The sequence below is a fragment of the Stegodyphus dumicola genome, chromosome 4, assembly GCF_044657685.1.
Source record: "Stegodyphus dumicola isolate Sdum_Otavi_A_Nest chromosome 4, ASM4465768v1".
NCBI lineage: Eukaryota > Metazoa > Arthropoda > Arachnida > Araneae > Eresidae > Stegodyphus > Stegodyphus dumicola.
Genome location: NC_140771.1, coordinates 198317972 through 198340225, shown reverse-complemented (window position 1 = coordinate 198340225; position 22254 = coordinate 198317972). Strand labels below are relative to the sequence as shown.

The 22254-nt window shown below is 32.4% G+C and overlaps 1 protein-coding gene across 1 annotated transcript in view; it reads left to right on the top strand.

Moving 5' to 3' along the window:
• Positions 1-22254, top strand: part of LOC118188011 (uncharacterized) — a 145614-nt gene that overhangs the window by 5043 nt on the left and 118317 nt on the right. Inside the window, exons 2-3 of the mRNA XM_035358340.2 lie at positions 1905-2026; positions 13571-14446. Of these exons, the coding sequence (XP_035214231.1) occupies positions 1905-2026; positions 13571-14446 (998 nt within the window). The remainder of the gene's footprint in view (positions 1-1904; positions 2027-13570; positions 14447-22254) is intronic.

Sequence of the window (22254 nt, the reverse complement as noted above, 5' to 3'; positions counted from 1 at the left end):
AATAACTCAGTATGGTGATTTGATATTAAGCAAAGGTGAGCATTTCAATCAAATGCCCCTTAATTTTTTTTTTTTTTTTTTTTTTCACGCGAGGATGGCTCTAAGAAGTAATTATGCCAAGATGGCTCTCATCAGTCTTTACAATCATACCAGGGCCACCAATCATTTCTCTCTCTTTCATGTACACATCCATATGCATTTCTCTTTAAAAATTTCCTCAATCAACTGCAATTTTATTCCAACAGGCATTCACCTTATTCATAAGCAGATTTTTTCCAGCTTCATGTGCCTACAAATGGGAAAAAATTAAAACATCAATTATACTGATCTTGCTTTCTTCCAACCATGTACTCTTTCTCATGGCAAACCTACCGGAGGCCATATGATCAATCTTTACTCTCAACCAGCTACATACCTTTCATACAAACTGGTCATTCATACTTAAAGCTAATTAAAAGAACAAGCTACAGCCAGCTAAAGAAAGCCAACAGTCAATTAACACTAGTTTAAAATTCCAAAAATACTCCTATATGCACCCTTAGCATGCAGTACGCTTATATATTACATAGTCCTTGACTGCTTAACTAAGAAGATCCATTCAGATTAAACTTAAGAAATACACATCCCATGATAAAAAAATGGTTTCGTAACACAGTGGAGACACTGCCATAAGTAGAGCCAGCTCAAGGTTACCAGCACCAATTCAAGGAGCTCTCTCTTCTACACTAAAAAAATATAAATAAAAATTGCTGAACATATGAAAAATATTTATAAATTTTCTATCAACCAATATAGCAATAAAAATAGCAGATTAGTAAAATATTGCTTAGAATATTAAGACTTGGTAATTGAATGGGATAAAGCTAAAATCATCAACAACCCCTGGCTTCAGAAATCGCCACAAGATCATCTTGCAACAGAAAACTTTCTTAGTCTATTATACATTTGGACATCAATTCTCAAAATTAGAGCAGCCTTACAAATACAACCTTAAATGGTTGTGCTTACCAAATTGTCAGGACTGGCAATTTAGCAGGCTGTATGGAAGATAAATTAAAAATCTAGTGTTATATAAAATAGCAGCAGCTTACTAAATTAGCAGTATTCCAGGCCAATGAGTTGAGTTGCAATAATAGAAGGAGGTGAATAACAGAAGCAATAACAGAAGGAGGTGAATTTGAATGAGCTGTTCATTTGCATTGTAGCTGATGAAGCAGACAGGCTGCCTGCAAAAGCTCCAACCTTAGTTATGTTTAAATATAGGTTTTAATACAATACGTAAATATAGACTACTTATTTTGTTTCAACTTGATCAGTATATATATATAAAAATCATATAACATTTTATATATATATATATATCACTTGAATTTAGTTCTATTAGAATACATCTTGTAAAAAGAAAATTGGACATTTTCTAAACTGTGTGAAAAAGGAAAATGATCTAATATTGAGACAGAATTAACTATATTTATTAGATTATTTTAATACACTTACATATCTATGCAGTAATATGTATGTTCAAATATTTATCAGGTTGAAATGCTCAGGTTATAGGCCAAAAAGCAGAATTTTAAAATTACAGCCATTTTAAAATTCTTCATGATCTTTGATGTTTTCCCCTTTCAACTAAAAGTAATATCAGATTTGTTTCTAATGGGTATGAGAGTGAAGCAAACTTTTTGTTATCGGTAATTCACAATACGATAAAAAAACTGAATTCATGAAAATTGGATTCCTTTCCACCCATTTACATTCTGAAGCATAATCTATAGAGAAGTATCACTAGAAATGTTTTATGTCATGTCAGTAAAGCTAGCATACAGATGTAACTGAAATACGAACATGTTTTTGTTGTTGTTGTTTCTTGTCTATTAATTTTTTATCTGTTTCATTGTTACCAGATTTGAGCTTGAAATTGCAGTACCTGGGGAAAATAAACCTACTCCTCCAGCCATTGTTCTAAATGACAAGCCTTTGTCTCCTCCACCAGCACCACCGTTAGTAACTGCATTGATTCCTGAAGGTAATATACTTGTTTTATTGTAATCAAAAGAGACAGCATTTGAAGATTCATGTTTTCCATTTCTGATAACTATGTAGTTTATTTGTGTCAATTGAAATACTAATTGCTTTTTTGTTTTTGTTGTTCTTGTTGTGTGAGGAGTTGTATTTTTTTTTGGGGGGGGGGAGGAGTTGCAATAAAATAGCAACACTTTTCATGAAGATGTTATATTATATTATTTTATAGTATTAGTGTTGCCATTCCATGTGTCTAATCAGATTTCATGCCAGCATTTATTTTTAAGACCAAATGGCATCCTGTAAATTAAAAAAGTACTGATATAATCTTTATTATTGAAATAGTGGTATAAATATTTATGAATATTATCTGCGAGATACATTTTAAATTACAAGAATTAGATGTATCATTATAAATAAAATGAGGATACTTTTTTTAAGAATTATATCATTTGCCTCTATGTTATGCAGTTTATTAAGTTATATGCAGTTTTAATTTTGAAAGATAAAATCAAGAACCATATACCATATCAAATGGTTGTGCTTACCAAATTGTCAGGACTGGCAATTTAGCAGGCTGTATGGAGGATAAATTAAAAATCTTGTGTTATATAAAATAGCAGCAGCTTACTAAATTAGCAGCATTCCAGGCCATGAGTTGCAATAATACCTGAAAAATGCAAAGAAAGATAAGGCCACTTCTAACAGCAAAATAACTGTTTTATTCTTCACTTTCAAAGATAAACTTTTGGTACTTACATGTTATGGCAACCACCTTAGTAGAAGTCGCCAAAATTACAGATTTGCCAAATTTATTCTTCATTGTGGATCTTCTATATATGCTTCAGCATCAGTCTGCATCTTTTGTTCATTATTGCATATATATATTTGCATTTTCGAAACTACTCTTATATACACCCTCTGTTGGTGGCAAATTTCTGGCCAAACACTTTTGGTGAAAAACTCCACAGCATCTTATTATTATCTAAATTTTTTGTCTACATTTTGAACTTTAAGCCTAAAGTGTCTGCAAAAACCATGTTTTCAACACACGGTTTACGCCGAAAATCCGAAACAAAAACAAAAAATTTAGATAGCAAAAACGTAAAGTTTCTAACCAAAAATATCTGACAAGAATCCATGTGCACAGTCATCTGTTTTAACTTAAAAAAACATCAGAGGACTGCACAATCTATGTAGCGAAGGAATCTCAGAATTATGCACACCTCACTAAAATAAACTGACATAACAACAATAAATTTCAAACAATACCATGTATACAGTGTTCTGTTTTAACTTTAAAAAAATCTGTGAATTGCACAGCCTCGGCATTATGCACAAATCAACAAAATAAACCAAAATAACTAAAATAAATTACAAACAATTCAAAAAACAACCAATAACGACAAAAATTCATAGAAAAAAGAAAAAAAAATGAACATAACATTCTACAAAATAGGAATAAAAAAAAATGAACTTACCGCTGTGTGAATCTTCTTCAAACAGCAGCAATATCAATTTCAAACACCAGCAAAACAATAACCAACCTGCAACAATTTGTCTGCAAACCCACACAAGTCCATCAGAAATGCCATTCTTCGTATGAGTTCTCATATGAGCGTCCAACTGTGCTTCAAAAGTTCTGACTCCTACAGAAATTCCAAAAATTCACTTGGATCCGCATAAACACACCTGTGAACAAAAGACTTGTTAACAACTCCAACATTGTACCTTTTAATAGTAAATTTACTTTGCACACAATGCAAAATACACAACTGAAATTTTGCCACCACGTCCTTCATTGCAACATAATCCATTTCCAAATGCTGACCAAACCAACCAACCAGCAAAATAATAAATTTTCAACATCAAAAGGGTTACCATACTAACAATGTCATGCCAAAAACCATCGCAGAACACACAATCGTGCCAAAAACCAGAGCAGAACACATATCGCTACATTTGGCGACCTGAGGGTGTATATAAGAGTATTACCATACTTTCTCTTAGCAGGAAGAATTTGCATAAAAATTGAATAAGTTGAACAATTTTTGGCATACTTTCCAGCTATCTGCATTACCATACAGAGTCACCAATTAATTGTTGACTTTGTGATTTGGGGAAAATTTGTCTGATTTTATGGCCATTTGTTCTGTTCATAAATAGTAGGTGTTGTTCTATTCATAAATACTAATAAAAAGAAACATTTTATTAGAAATTTTAAATAGGTTTTCCTTTTTTAATTGCAAGCAAAGAACCAACTTACATAAGGAGGAAGCAGATCCTTTCCATTATAGGACAGCATGAGCCAAGCAACTTTTTACGAAAAGGTATCTGTGCCAGCATTGGCTGTAAGCTGCCATTAGATTAAATGTATTGCTTTTACCTCTTGTAGCAGTGCTTGGTACATCTGATTATCCACACCCTATCGAAAAGTCAGGAGAATATATTTACGAGACAAAATAATATGTTGCCAAAGTAGTTATGTGGCAACTCGCAATGTCACCAAAAAGGGTACTTATGTCTTATCCCCTTGATCTTGAAATTATCATCAAGCAGGGCAATTCAGCACCAGTTGTGCATAAACATGACATCACAGCATGCTCATAATATTTGCTCTTTCATCTAATGTTGTTAATTCTTGATAAGCCCACCTTTTGTTTTATGAATAAAAATATAAATTAACTGCTATTGCTGTATTTTTTCTTGCAGTTTGTAAACAAATAAGTTTGAGGCCTGTGTTGTCACATTTGTTACTTCACTTCTGCTCATTTGCAGGGACTTAACATCTGTTGAATGGGGGGGGGACAGCTGGATATGGTGGGCAAAACAGTAACAGATTAGAGCAATCACCTGTGGGAAGTTTGTACTTGTAGCATTCTAAACTGAGCTACTGGTAAAATCAGAAGGCCTAATAAAGTAGTAGAAATCAAGAAAGCCTTTTTTATGAAGTCCAAAAAGGAAGTGAATAGAATAATTCTGCAATAGTAGCTGTTTGGTGGAGATTGTACAGAGATACTGGTGAATGATTTGTGATAAGGGTTGGAAATAGAAATATAACTCAAGGTTCAACAGAAACAAATGGTGCAACTTTGGCAGGATCTCTACAAACTTTCATAGTCAGTGGGATAATAGGTAAATATTCCAAAAGGTAATTATGTGGCAACCCAGGTATGCAGGTAGAACATGACTGTTTTGTCCAATGCAGAATACTGAAATTGTCACGTGCTGAGTTTGTGCAATTGTTCGATCCTTTTTTTAAGCAAAAACAAATTGCTGTGTACATGGGAAAAATATCAGTGCAAAGCAGCAAGATTTAAAAAAAAAAAAAAAAAAAAACTAAGAGTTTTGTTACCAGTATTTCCTCTTTTTTTGATTTTATTGATTGATTGCTGTTGTAGGAGTTCTTAGGCTGCTATCACACGCATGGCTGTGGAGTCGGAATCGAAGTCGGGCAGATTTCTGGGTAAAAGGAGTCGGAGCTGGAGTCTGTAAAAACAGGTCGACTCTGACTCCGACTCCAGTTTTTTGGGAACAGTTTGAATTTGAAATGAAATGAAAATGAATTGAAGAAACATTAATGACAAACTGAGTTATTATTTTTATTTATGGATTATATACATTAATAAATAGTGATTTTCTATTTTATCAACATATTAATAAATAAATATAAGGGAGGAGGATGGATGTGATATTTGCCATTAGTGATTAAACTGATTTATTTAGTTACAAATCTCACTGGCAAATTTAGGTAAGCAGCAATAGCAGCAAGAACTCCCAAAATTGATGCCATTCTTAGCGAACAGGAAGAGGAGCAATTATTGATCAAGCAACGCGATGAGGAAGTACATGTTTGATTATAAAGAGGTTGTTAGAATTAAGAAACTTTTTAGAAGATGTAGATAACCCTAATGTTCACTAACAGAAAGACTGTGGAATGACCTTGCAGAATTGGAAACTCTTGTTTTTACACCCTATATAGCCACAAAAAAAGTGGCAATCTGAAGAATTGGCAGGAGGCGAGAATGGAAGAAGGTGATATTTGTTCTTTCTGAAATGAAGGGCATATTGCAGAAGGAATAATTTCTTCAATGAAGAAAAGAGAAATTAGTTTGCTAGACAATGAGATCTTGCTGGGTTCAATATATGTAGATCCGAAACACTGAATTTTCTTGGATGACGAACAAATTAAAAAGGCAAAGAAAGCCATCTATGAACTTTCATTAAAAATGAAATTATTCTCAGAACAATTGGAGAATTCGAAGCAGGACAGTCAAACTGCAGACATCACAATTGAGTCTCTATCATCCTCTTCCAGTGATGAATTAGATTTTGAGAAATATTTTTGGATAATATTGAAAAGGCTAAGGCAAAGTGAATGAAAATAAAGAACCAACAGCTTTTAGATATAAAAATGAAAAAATACAAACAAGATTTCTACATGGCCTTTGAAGAAATAGAGAAATGTGATTGCACTTGCAAGACACCTCTTTTAGAACTTATAAAAATCTATCCTGAAAAGTAGCCCTAACAGTAAGAGCTCTTCCTCCTACTCTGGTTAGTGTGGAAAGACTCTTCTCAGGTCTTTCCACACTAATCAGAGTTTTAAAATTGGATCAAATGAGAGTTTTCTCAAGTTTATCAAATCGGATTTAGGGCCCTCTAACAAAGAAGATCTTGCCGAAGCTATACTGTTTCTTAGAAATAATTAATGCCAGTTTTTCCATTTCATAATAAATGCTAATTAATTTAAATATTAACTATGCCATCAATTTTTTTTCTGTAGTATCTATTACTTCTTTTATATTAAAAAAATAAGCTGTAACCCATGCGTATATGTTTACATATATATATATGAGAGAGAGTCAGAGTCTGTAAAATTCCAGGAGTCGGAGTCGGTCATTTTCCGTATCGACTCCACAGACCTGATCACACGTCCGTTTGTTTCTGAAGAACAACTGTTTGGAACAATATTTCTACTTTGTCACAACAGCCAATCACCACAGATTGTGTTGCGGTTAACGCAGGAAAAACTAGTTCTTCATTACAAACAAGCTGATAGTATTCAAAGCTGATCGCTGATTGGTTGAAAACAAACTACTTGCAATTTTTTCTGAAAGGAAAGGGAAAATCACACATCTTTCTTTCAATAGTAAACCATGCAGAAAAATTGTCTGAAACAGCTGTTCATGTGAAACAAATGTCATGTGATATAGGTCTTAGTGTACCATTATTTTGAAAATGGCTTTTGCCTTTTGCTTAGTAAAACAGCAAGTTTGTAAATCTTCTCTAAAGTTGCTTACAAACTCATAACTCTGTTAGTAACTACAGGTAATCATAAATTAGCCAGTATTCTTGTTGTCAGTGCAAACTATACCCATAAAAGTTCATTCTGTTTCATTCCTTATTTTATTTAAATGATTAAACTTAAAGCCCTATTTCTTCACATTTAGAAAAAATTTACTGCAGTTAAACTGATTATGAAAGCATGTTTTCTCACTGTATCTATGAAGATGGCTCATATATTTTGATGGTCTAGAGAAAATGTTCATGTACATGTAGGTTCATAATTAAACTTGAAATTTATGAACAGTCTGTAGCAAAAACTATGCAGCAGAATTGTATGAAAATTGGATAATAGCAGAATGAAATGATGGGAATTTTATCGAGGGAAAAAAAACAGTGAGTTTCAAAAACCACCACTAGCTGGGATTGTGCTATGTAAACTATTGGCATATGCAAATGTTGTAACCATAGTAATCCTGTGCACGCACAGCAACCCTATAAAGATGCAAGAGGCGAATCGCAGTCATACATGTTTCCAAGTCAAGGAAAATGACGTTGACTCTCCAGGAATGTGCTTTACTGGTGAAATTGTTTTACCAAAACGGAAACTCTGCTACCGAGGTTTGTGGAAAATTCGGTCTTTAAAGCAGTTACGAAAAGGTCCACTCACTAGTCGAGGACTAACAAACGTGATTAGGAAATTTGGAGCAACGGGAACATTGGGGATTCAGCCAAGAAGGGGATGAAAGTGTGTTGCAGCACAGATGGTGAATGGTGAAGCGAAGCAAGTGGAGGAAGACAGATCGCAAATCATCGGCAGCACTAGTGCATTGCAGCATCTGTTGACCAACCTGATATCACAGTTCATAAGATTTTTCAAAAGGTCTTACGCTACTATCCCTATAAACTGTCGCTAGTACAGCAGCTTTAGCCAGCTGATCTGGATAGTCGACAAACTTTTGTGTTGCGGTTTTTTGCGCGATGTGAGCTTCAGGATGAATGGCCATGGAACATTTTGTGGACTGACGAGGCCCACTTTCATTTGGAAAGTGCGGTTAACACACACAATTGCCGTATTTGGGCTGCTACAAACCCACATCAATTCCTACAAATTCCATTACACTCTTCACATGTAATGGTTTGGTGTGGCTTTACTGCAACCTTCATTGTGGGCAGCGCAGGGCCTTTGACATGCACCATCACTGGTCAACGTTACGCTTCATTATTAGAGTAATCCGTTATTCTGGCTCTTCACACAAGGTCATGTGATACAACCACACTGTTTATGCAGGATGGTGCTCCTCCATATATCCCCCCATTGTGTGAAATAAGTGCTCCGCCTCCATTTCAGTGATGACATCAGCCAACAATTTCCTACAGCTTGGCCTTCTAGATCTCCGGACTTGAATTCCTCCAACATTTGGCTGTGGGGATACCTCAAGGCCATGGTCTACCGAGATCACATCATCTCTCTAGCTGATCTTAAAGAAAGCATAGAACGCCATGTGCTTTACATTCCCCACTTCATGCTGCTTTCAACAGTCTAACATGTGATTTTACACTTCCGGGTAGTAGCAGACAATGGTGGACATCACATCAAGCATGTTTTGTAAACTTTTGTAGATTATTTATCTGTTCTCAATAAAGCTATAATACGCCACCTAGGGATGATTTTTGGAACTCGTTGTTTTCTTCCCTTCGATAAAATTCCCATCATTTCATTCTGCCATTACCCAATTTCCATGCAATTCCGCTGTATGGTTTTTGCTACAGACTGCTCGCAAATTTCAAGTTTAATTATGGACACCCTATATTTTCCTAAAACAAAAAGACCTCTTCCCCCCCAAAAAAGTGTGCTGAAAAGCAAAGTAATGGTTAAATGTAACCCTTAAATCCCTATGTACTTGAATATGCACACATGACTATCTTTGTATATATTGAAGAAAATATGTGAAAAACAGTGATTTTACTGAATGTTGAAAGTGAGGGTGCAAGTAATCATAAATTAGCCAATGTTTTATTATAATTTTGTTATAGCATTACTATGTTTTAGTGACAACTATAATTTTTGTGAAACATATCTTTTTGATTGTATGTATGCAGCACTGTTTGGACTGATGAAATATTTAGTACCTTTAAAAACATAACTTCAATTTTTATGTGTTACATGTATTTTAGACTTAAAAGAAGTAAAATCTGATGTGGACACTACATGACTTCCTTGTGTGCAAATTAATTATATGATTTTTTACAGCACTTCATTTAAACTTGTTTCCTTGAATTATTCTACCTTAATTAACGAGTCCCTCAAAGCTTGTCAAAAATGACATTAAAAATTGCAGAATTAGAAATTAAATATCATGGTGAGTTTTTGTCATGTGGAAGTCAAATTTCATGTATTTTTATTATTTCATAAAGCATGTAAAACATTTCAAGGTGTAAATATAAAAACAGGAAGACCACAGTAAAACTCAGATTTCACTATTTGTTTCAAATCTTTTTTATTCTTATTATTATTATTATTTAAAATTGTGAACACATGAATATTTTCATTATTTAAAACACTTTTATGATTAGAAGTATATATCTATGACCAATGATTGTAAAAATGAAGGCCAGATAAGGGCATTTTAAGCCTAGTTAGGAGAGTGGCTATATATATGTACTTTCGTTACTGCTAATTGCAATAAAAAGGGAGAGATTCACAACTAGATGTTGCAGCAATCCTATATACAGAATTCAGACATTCTACAGCTAATTGTCTTTACATACATACATATATGTAATACATATACATACAGTCCATTTTACGATGTCCATTTTACAATTAATTTTGGAATAAAGAGTCCTTTAATAAGCAAAATGGATATTTCTATTGAAATCTCAAACCCAAAATTTTTCCCAGTTACAGTACTTCCATTACTTTGTACAAAGAAGTAAAAAAAAAAAATAAACATTTAAATGGAATTGAAGTATTATCAAATAATAAAGTATAATCTGAATTTGAAGTCTGCAAATGTAATATATCATACAAATCTTGTTACTAAGTTATTATAGTTGTTTATTTTATTGATTATAATGTTCATTAAAATAGTTTTAAAAAGTTTGAGCAAGTAAACATTTTTAAGTTGGTTGTATTTTTAAAGAAAAAGAATTTTTTCTTTATCCATCAGAGTCTTGATGCAAATGGTCCAGAAAACTGGTTTTTGTGAGCTTGTTTGATGTTGATGATGTTTTTCACATGCTGTTATGAAATTTAATAATTATAAATTTTATTCATTTTAATGGGAATTATTTTAATCTTTATATAATTTTTTCTTTATAAATTTCTGGTGAATAGGTGAAGAAATTTTTTTCAAATGAATGCCACTTTTTAATAGCATATGAAATTTTTCATATTACCAGACTCTTAAAAAAGCCAAGATTTTACATAATTAAGTAAACTTGGTAAACAAGAAATTGATAGAGATATTCTATTATTATAAACTCTATATTCTGCATTTATGATACTAAGTAAATTTTCATATTGGATCTAATAATTTTTGCTTCTCTCTAAATTTGATACTTTTCCTGGCACACTGAATCTGAAATTTTATTACCACTTGTTAGTTTTTATTACTGTTAGTTAATAAGCATTGGAAGATGCATACCTTTGGTTTGTACAGCTGATTGTACTAAATAAATATTTCACTGTAAAGGTAATTCATAATTGTTTTCAGTTTATAAATTAAAGCTGATGTATTGTTACTTAACAGTCTAAAACCTGGCTTAAATTCTCATAATATAACCTTTAGGATGGTGCTATCCAAAACACTTTTCCCCCCTCCTTTACTGTCCCCTAACGAGAGAAGTCGTTAGGGTGGACATTTGTCCCCTCCATTGATGCAGTAAAATTTACATGTTGGTCAGACGCTGGGCAACAATCTAGAACAAGTTACTATATTTGCCACTTTTTTTAAGTTTATTTTGATTTAATTTAAGCTAAACTGTATTTATTTATTAAGAACAAAATGTATAGAATGTTTATATAACATTTACTATTTCTGATCAATCTCGGTAATCATTTGTGAATTTTATGTCTTTGTTTCTGCTAGAAATTAGTAAACGAGAACAGAACTTGACAAAATATAACAAATATGAACTAGCTTTATATGCCTGCGAGTCCGAATGCAGTATTTGATAATCTATTTTCATTAATAAAATAATAGTAATGATTAAGTTAATGAAATAATAATAATGAATTCATAATAATATTCATTACTATTAGATGATTAAAATTTGATTCATTACTATTAGATTTTGAGATGATAATAAAGCTTTAAATCTTTTTTCTTCCATAGCTTTGTTATTATAATATAAAAAAGAAAATCAGAGATATATTAGTTGTGCTTGATTATTTAACCTTTAACAAATATTACTTATAAAGAATTTTCTTTATAAAATTGGATTTTGTTTACGTTAGCAGGGAAAAAATTTTCCAAATACCTATATATTCAATCCATTTTATATCTGCAGTCTGAAGTGAAGTCTGATGAGAGAATTTCTTAAATCTTTGCATTTTCATGGTGTCCGTAGAGAGAGAGAACTTTTAGACTTCTTTTTAAAATTTGCTGAAGAGAATTTTGATGTATGATTTAAAATTTCAGAAAATATAAGTTTATCAAAAATATTTTTCAGAACAGTTTTAAATGTTTATAAAGAATTCCACGTCAGTTTTCTTTCGTAGGCGGATTTCGTTCAAAACCATCGTTATATCCAAAGATTGATTTTTCCTTGATTTTAAATGAAATGGATATACATATGTTCTACGTAATAAATTTTCTAATTTATTTTAAATAGATTAATCTTTCATACTTTCAAAAGAATCATACAGGGTGTTGACATTTACAGTGTTGGAAATATGTGTTTTATATTTCTTTCTGTGATCAAAACAATTACCCAGAAATATTTTCAAAGCAAAATTTAAAAAAATGTTTATGACAAATTTTTCATAAAGTTATATATAGTTCTTATATGAGTTCTTATATAATATATAGTTCTTATGTGAGAAAAATTGGTATGTCAATTAAGTCATCCAATAATCTCGAATGCTGTCTTTTTCAATATGCCCTATGAATAAGACTAATCCAACAAATTTCTGAAGCTCATCAGATGTAACTGGCATTCAGTCGCTCTCATGGTTTCTTTTTCTGCTTATATTTGGTCGCAACTCTAAGATTTGAGAAGTATGTCAATTCGTTTCTCTGGTTAAAATTTTAAACAATTCATCTGAAAAGTATAATTTAAAAAACTTAACAGCAAGATGAGTTTCCAAAAATTTGGTCTTTATACCAGGATTACCACTAAAGGTCAATATGTTAGCTTTGTCATGTTCATTTCACTGTCTCCATTTGAATAAATTATTAGCATTGCTTTTGAGGTCATCGGTAGCTTTATCTTTATTAAAAGATTTATTAAAACATATTTCTTCTATATCTGAACAGTCCAAATCTGTATCAGCAAAAGTTTCCTCTTCTGAATCTCTTAGCAACTTATTAATTTCGTTCTGACTGGGTCCTTTGAAACAAAGTGCCAATATAAGAATCGACTAAGAAACGGAAAACAATGCATAGCCAGGGTCTGCTCCGAACAGGAAACTGGACCATCTGGAGAATCTAAATAATGACATAATAATAGGAGGATCTAAATAACGATATCTGGAGAATCTAAATAACAATATATAATAGAATAAATGATTACTCGAAAATGGGGAACAGAAATGCTGGTACGACAGGTTGTACCATTAGCCGGTTTAAAAGCAAATAAATTTCGCAGTACAACATTTGTACCGCAGCTTTAGGATGTTAAAACAGTGAGAAATGTATTATTCCTATTTATATTTTAATAAAAATTTTAATTTTTAAGACATTAAGAAAAAGGCTTCATTAAAAAATTTGTTGTTTAAACTTATTCTTTGTACAGTTAAAAGCAACCTTCCTCTTCTAATTTTCATAACATTTGATTGTTTTGTTGTAGGCTAATAATGATTCTTCAAAAAAATTATAACCTTAAAACATTTTCATGTTATTAAATAAGCAGATTTTCTTTAATTGTATGTAATTGCAAAGTATATTTAAGTATTATAGTGATTAAATTTTTGTATAATTAAAAATGATTTTTTCCTGTTAACATTATATTATTATATTCCTGTTAACATTATATTATTATATTCCTGTTAACATATATATTGTTTGTTTACATTAATATCCATTTTAAATTTCAGTTTTAAGCAAGGCTCCTCCACCTCCACCACCGCCACCTCTGTCTCCTCCTGTTCATGCAGTTTTATGCCCTCCACCTCCTCCTCCTGTTTTGCCTGCACCGCCTCCTCCTTCACCAGGAACTATAAGATTTATACCTCCTCAGTTGCACCGACATCCTCCAAGACCTCCAGTGCGTCCAAATTTTGTAACAATTCGGGGACTGCCAATGGGAGGACCTCCAGGATCATTTCCTCCTGGCCCTATGGGTCCTTTTGGCCCACCACTAGCCCAAGGACCTCCTGTGAATGCATCTCCTATTGCTGGACCTCCTATGCCACCTGCAGGTGCCATGCATCCTATGCCACCTGGTCCGATGCCACTGCCACCAGGTCCTATGCCAGTGCCGCATCAGATGGGAAATATTGGTGCTAGTCTTCCTATGCCTCCTGGATTTTGTCCACCTATGGGTCCACCTCCAAATCTTAGATGTGATTCACAAAATTTTATGTCAACTAGTGTGACTCAAAACTATGATTCTATTGCAACTACTACAGAATCACAAAGCACGAGTGAAGATTCTACAGTTGTTGCTTCCGCTCCTGCTGTCTATGCTGCTCCATTTATGAAAACCCATTCAGATAATGCTATGGAAATGCATTCTTCAACAAATGGGCAAGATCATTCTGTTTCTGTTGTAACAGCACCTGCTGTTCAAAAAACTGATAAACAATCAACTGTAAAAATTGCTGATGAACCCACAGTTGGACCTACTGCACCACCTACATCTATTAATGAGGAAACTGTTGTAAGTAAAAAGAAAGAGAAAAAAAAGAAAATTGTTCGTATGGCTGGTGGTCAAGCATGGGAGGACAATTCTTTGTTAGAATGGGACTCAGGTAAATTTCATAAAAATAAACCATTTGCTGTCCATTTAGGTATGTGTTGTACATTTTACTGTTATTGAAGTATCTGAATTGATCAAGTTAAAAAGATTTCGGAATTAAAATAATTTTTTGCATTTCGAAGATAAGGGAAAATTTATAAGATTGTGTAATGGTAAATGTGTAATAATTAAATTTCTCAGATGTTTCTATTTAAGGTAACCAACCTCATTTGGGTACCTTTTTTTGTAAAGAAGTTTTTATTTTAACTCTTTGATATACACTGAAGTATCACTGAAATTGAGATAGACATGGCTACGCAAATTTTGTAGTGCTGAACCACATTTATGCTCATGTGAGGGCATTGTGATAACAGCATATATAGCTAGTACTATGGTTATTGTTAATCAGTTTTTTCAATTGCCAGTATGGGTAAAATTTCTGATTTAGATACCTTCAATGGCGAACAGATAGTAGCTGCTCGATGCATGGACATTCAATTTCCAAAATCGGTAGAGAGCTAGGATTTTCAAGGTTGATTTTGTCGATAGTATACTGAGAATACACGGCTGGTTAGGGGGGGGGACTAACAATCAGACAAATTGCAAAGGACAATTAGCCTACCATTCATTTGAATCAGGGTGGCTGTTGTATGGTCAGTAAATGGATCGTGTAACACTCGTTTCCTCATATGGGCTTTGGGAGCTGTAAACTCACGAGAGTACCATTGCTCAATGCATGTGATCGAACTGCACGACTTGTCTGGGCAAGAAGACATAGAGAATGAACACTAGAGGACTGGAAATGAGTAGTATGCAGATATGAGTCTCAATTCCAACTACTTAACACTGACGGGAGGCTGAGAATATGGTGTCAGGCTAATGAAGCCATGGAACCTACATGCGAGCTTAGAACTTGACGAGACCATTGTGGTTCAATCATGGTCTGGGATGTTATCTCTTGGCAGTGTTTGGAATCTTCGGTATTTATACCAATCTCCCTCAATATGATTCGGTTCATAGAGTTCATGGATGATCATCTCCATCCATTCATGTTTTCCTGTCATTCACATGGAAATGGAATATTCTAGCAAGATAACTGCATCTCTCACAGGTTCTGGTTGGCTACTGCCTGGTTGGATGACATCTCTGTCATAAATTTGCTACCTAGAAACCCTGACTTAAATCCTACTGAGCATCTTTTGGATGTTTTGGAGAAAAGTGTGAAACCACATCACACAACACAAGTGACTCTTTCTGAATTATGGACAGCTCTATCAAATATTTGGCAAGCCATTCCCGTAGAATGCTTTCACAAACTTATTGAATCTCTGTTTTGTCATTAATATACTGAAGTACCCCAATAGAGTGGTACTTCAGTATATTAATATGAAGATAAGCATATTAATAAACAGCTTAGAAAGTAATGCTAAATAATTTTAATTTTTAAAGATAATGATAAGAAGGATAATTTTAGCTTAAATTTTGCCTTTATGATGATGAACCATGATGAACGATGTATACATACAGTTTTTTTTTTAAATTTTATTTATGTTTGCTGTTGTTTTGTATGTATTGAAGTCAAATAACTGAGAAATATTCATATATTGTTGATATATGTCAAAATATATTGTATTTATTGGATATTTCTTGTCATGTTCAAAATCTAAAAATTAAAAAAAAGTGATTCTTCAACTTAATAATTAATATGGTACAACTCTGATATACGCCCTAATTTCACGAAATGTGATGATATGTGTTCTGCGCTGGTTTTTGGCGCGATTGGGGGTTGTATGGCAACCCTGTTGAAGTTAAAAAATCTTTCGCTGGAGCTCGTTGGTTCGCGTCGTGCTCTGTGTCTCAGAAGATCGGGGGAAAGCTAAAATGGTGAAAGTTGTTGAATTGAAGTTCGGCAAAAGGAAATAGCATTCTGGTCATCCTGTTGAGGGGCAGTGGGTATTTGGAGGTGTGGAAAGAGGGTCTGGGAGATTATTTTTAGTGGCTGTGCATGATAGAAGTAGGGATTTGTGATTTTATTTATTTGTGAGCCATAGTATGAATTTTCTGGATAGTGTGTCTGGCTGTCAAATAAATACAATAGTGATTACGTAGTGGCATGTTAAAGGCGGTATGAAATTGGTATTTCAGCTGTTCGAAAAAGCATTAATTCATGGTAAGTGCATTTTATTTTATTCTTGTTCTTATTTTGTAGAATGTTATGTTCATTGTTTTTTTTTTTTTTTTAGTATGAATTTCTGTCGTTATTGTTGTTTTTTTGAATTGTTTGAAATTTATTTTAGTTTATTTTGTTGATTAGTGCTAGTGTCCAGATTGTGCAATTCGTAGATGTTTTTTAAAGTTGAAACAGAATGCTGTGCACATGGTATTCTTTGAAATTTATTGTTGTTATGTTAATTTATTAAAGCGAGGGGTGCATAGTTCGTAGATTCGTTCGCTGCCTAAATTGTGCAATTCGTAGATTTTTTTTAAAGTTTAAACAGGATGATGTGTACATGGTATTCTTTGAAATTTATTGTTGTTATGTTAAGTTATTAAAGGGAGGTGTGCGTAGTTCATAGATTTGTTCATTGCCTAGATTGTGCCATTCGTAGATTTTTTTAAAGTTAAAACATATTGCTGTATACATGGATTCTTGTCAAATATTTTTGGTTAGAAACTTTACGTTTTTGCTATCTAAATTTTTTGTTTTTGTTTCGGATTTTTAGCTTAAATTGTGTGTTCAAAACGTGGTTTTTGCATGTATGAAAAACGCGTTTTTGGAGACATTTTAGACTTAAAGTATGAAATGTAGACAAAAAATTTAGATAGTAATATGGCAGCATGGAGGCGACTTGAGGGCACATATCAGAGTAGTTCCATTAATATTTCTAAAATCTTCCACTCATGAGCATGCTTAAGACTATATGAAACATATATGGAAAGTATCATTTAATTTTCCCATAAAATTTTGAGTTATTATTGTTACCGTTTGCAATGTTTACAGAAAATTGCATTTTTCAGAAAACTAGTTTAAAGTTTCTATAAAACAATTTCTTAGTGAAAGACGCATTTCTAAAAATTAAAATTCCCCATCTCTGTAAGTGATGCCTTGCTTTTTCTTTCAAATAGCATATAAATGTTTTGAGGGAGGGGGTTGCAAAAACTTGTGGAATACCATCGAGAGTCATGATTTCACACTTTATCAAATTTTCAAAACCCCTGTTCAGTGGAAAACTCAGAAAACCTATCTAACTACTTTAAGCAAATCTCTAAATATATCATTAAATAACACAATACTTACATTCACTCCAAATAGTAATGTTCGCAACTTTGTAAATATTTCTTTTGGAGTAACTTGCTATAAAATGCCATTGAAATATTTCTTGGCATTTTGAGTTTTGCCATGTATGAACCTTTTTTTATAATTCTTGTTTACATAACTCTAAATATATGTAGTTTTAATTCAACTTAAAATATGCGTTAGTATTCCAGTTTTATGGCTGATTCCCCCCCCCTGCAATCACACGCTGAATCCTGCACTATCTTGTTGATCCAGAATGATACACATCACATGCACTGGCTTCGAAAAAGAAGAAGAGCTACAATGGAATAATGCAGCTATTACAGCCTGCTGAATCTCAACTAAGAACTTCCAATTCCAGTGCCATAATAATTCTGCAGTTAATCAATAAAAGAATCGGCCAGTTTACCTTTTCCTTTTAGTCTAAGAGTGGATTTTTTTATTTTCCACAGTCTGCAAACATACTTCTTCTGTACATATCAATTCATTCCATTTTCTGGGCAGAATCTTAACCATATACAGTGTCTCACAAAAGTGATGGGACACTTGTGCTTTACGAAAGGAAACTGTAGTAAAATAAATTAGAAACATGAAAACAATTTTTTGTGGCTGTGTTTCATACTTAAATTTAGTAACAATTATTACATAACATACATTTTCTCAAAATATTAAAATAGTAATGTAATAAAAATACAATTGTTTAGAACGGAGCAAAAAATGGCTCACATAAGTGATGGGACACTTACTTTTCCATCAAATATTTATCCAAAAATTTTACTTCTTAAAATGTTTTAATATTTTTTTTGATTTCCTTTTACTTTTAAAACGTGATTTAATCTTCTTGGGATGGATTCGACTAATTTTTTTGTGATTTCTGGAGTGATTTTACCCCATTCTTCTTGAAGCAATGATTTTAATTGTTGTTTTGAAGAAATGGTGTGTTTGCGAATTCTTGATTCCAATTCTTGCCAAATATTCTCTATGGGATTTAAGTCTGGAGATTGTGGTGGTGTTTTTATTTTTTCAGGACAGTTATACAGCAGCCAGAGTCTAACGTTCAAAGCAGTGTGCTTGGGGTAATTGTCCTGGTAGAATTTAAAATTGTTATGAAGTGTCAATTATTGTGCTGAAGATTTCAAATTTTGATTTAAAATGTCAATATATTTGTCCTGATCCATTATACTGTCAATAAAAACAAGATTACTAACTCCAGTGGACGACATAAACCCCCATACCATAACTCCTCCTCCACCATGTTTTTATTGTTGGCACCAAGTTCTGTTTGCGAAATTCTTTCCTGGGTTTTCTCTACACCAAGATTCTACCGTCAGAACCAAATATATTAAATTTACTCTCATCAGCAAATATAACTTCATTCCAGTAATCAGACTTCTTATTTATGTCGGATTTTGCAAAAGCCAGTCTGAGTTTTCTATTCTTTTCACTTACGAAGAATTTTTTCCTGCCTTCTCTACCGTGATATCCAGCAGATCAAATTACTCTTCTAATAGTCTCAAGATTAACAATTACTCCATATAATGCTTGTAAATCAGCAGCAACATTAGGAGCACTCATTCTTGGATTTTTTTTAATATTTTGAACAATAATTCGCTTTTTACCATTGGATAGCTTTGATGGTCGACCAGGTCTTCTTTTATCCTGAATCATATGATTCTTTTTTATCGTTTAATGATATTGAAAACTGTTGAATGACTCATATTAACTGTTTCAGCAGTTTCTCTAATAGATTTTTCACGTTCAATATGCAAATTAATAACTAATTTTCGAATTTCAGACAAAGTTTCTTTTCGTTTAGCATTCATGGCTGCACAGAGCTAAAAAACACAAAAATTCAAAAAAAACTGGAGAGAAAGACTGCAGACGATTTTATAAATTATTGCTAATTGCTTTTGAGTAAAAATAAAAACCCAAAAAAAATATTTTTATTGTAGTACGTAGTAGTATCTAATGGTGTCCCATCACTTATGTGAGCCATTTTTTGCTCCGTTCTAAACAATTGTATTTTTATTAAATTATTATTACCCACAAAAAATTTTTACATGTTTTTTAATTTATTTTATTACAGTTTCCTTTTGTAAAGCACAAGTGTCCCATCACTTTTGTGAGACACTGTAGATCTCTTACAGTTAAAAATCACTTAGAATCCCCATAATACATCGTGTGCTTCAGCTTCGATAATTTAATAGATCACTGAAAAATGTGAAAAGCTCCAACTGCTTCCATACCTGAAGCTGCTGCTTTATGTATATCATGCCAAAGTTTACATTTCATTTTGTTTGTTTTGTTGCAAATGGTACAGAATTGCGACATGATTTCTAAGTTGAGCACTTTGCCAGTGTTAATCAACAGAGCAGCAACGCATCCATTTAACAATGAATAACCTCTCCATTGCAATGTTCCATCTACAGGAACGCCACACTCTTTCATGTTCTTAGTAGCATCACAAATCTTCTTTCATCTTTATCATTAACAGCTTTTAGCATAGAGTTATTTGACAAGAAGCAACTAGGTAAACTTACTAAAAAGCATTTCTTGAAGTCATTTATATGATGTGTTTTGTTTAGGCATTGGTAAATTTAATGCTATACAAAATATTTTCGCTGCAGATATACTTTTTCTAATTATACTCATACCAAACACTAATCTGGTGTTAACATTCAGCTCTCTTCTCTCTCTCTCTCTTTTTTTATGATAAAAATGAAATGATATTTTATGAAAAAAATGCTTTCTTAAATACATACAGTTTCTTAAATGTGTACATTCCTTACAAGTCAATGAAAAGTATGGAAACAAACAAAATCAAAAATTGTCTGACAAACTCAAACCTGATGACTAGCAGTTAGAATACCAAACTAATGAAAATATATTAATTAAAATTAAACAATAAAACAATTCCCTGTGATTTCATTACTTGTGTTTACATCAAAGAACTTTACCATCAGACAATGTGTTCGCTTCACATCTGTCAACGGTAACATTTATTGTGTATTTGTTACTTCAAATCTTCCTCTTTTTAGAATGTTTAGACCTCCTATTGGCCATTATGAACCTTTAACAGATAAAATTGCCCTTGATTTTACACAGATTGTTAAGAAATAAGTTAAAAATTCACAAAACCCTGTAGTAAGAATGAGATTAACTTAATAGTTGATGTTTAGTAAATATAAGAATGTAAACATTAGCTTGTTGCCAAACTAAATATGAATATAAGGTAAGGAATGATGCCAGATTCTTAAAATATATTACAAGATATCTAAAACTAGATAGAAGGTTTATAATTTAAAAAATCCTGATGGAAAATTAAATTTTTAAATAGATACACATTTTTAATTCCCCATTTCCAGTCCAGAACATTTGAAACTTTTCGTTTTATGCCATTACACAAAAATGCTTATGACTTCAGTTCTAATTAACTTAGCAACAAGTAAAAAGTTGTATTTGGTAGCTAAAGATGTATTTTTTAAGATGATGTAATAAAACAATTTCTGAATTTTGACTGAAACATGTCTTTTGTATAAGGCTGAGTATGTGGAGAAAAAGATCTATTTCTAATACAGTCTTTTCCATTTATTTGTAAATTAATTGATCCATTCTACTATAATAGTTAATGTTTATAAATTTATTCAAACTCCAGTACTTCTTCCCCTATAAGTGTCACTGGTTTGTTAATTTTTTAATGTGAGGGAAACATTATATACGAGAAAAGGATATAAAATCAGCTGAAGAAAACAACATATAACAAAAGTAACCAATTTTTGTGTTTAAAGTTCTCTTTAACTAATGTTTATAACTATGTGAAACATCATAATATGTCAGTGGATTATTCAAGCATGAAAGTAAAATCAGTTATCTTGTAGAAATTATTCTGCAGTTGCCTGTCTGCTTTGTGAATCAGTGACATCAACAGAAGAATACCTTGCCTCTAACTATAGATCTGCAATAACACCATCTGTCTGGAGTTTTATAAAGAAGGGCTGAAAAAATGTAAACTAAGTTAATACATCAGGATTATGTAGCATTCCCACTGAATAAAATGTACGGTAATCTGTAAAATCAGACTGGATTGTGTAAATGACAGGAGAGAAATTATTTTTATGCAAAATTTATTAATGAACACTAAAAGCAAAGTAATCATCTAGAAATAGAACACAATGTCACAGCTTAAGTTTATACATAAACATTACTACCATATAGTGGCAAGCTTAGAGTACAGAAACATACCTGCACACTTTCATCCACTTGACATGAGACTAAAGAAAACCAGACATGTAATCAACAACCCAGAGATTAATAATCTGAATAACATGTCATTAATAATGATACAGCACATCTGTAATTAAATATCTGAAGGATCATTTGCACATAAAAATAATTGCAATGGAAAACTTCAAATCATTCTGTCATATATTTTGATAACATTTCTAAAAAAATAAATTTATAAATATTGCATATAGTTGCATACAAAATGCATGAATGTGAGGTGTGAGGTACATGATGAAATA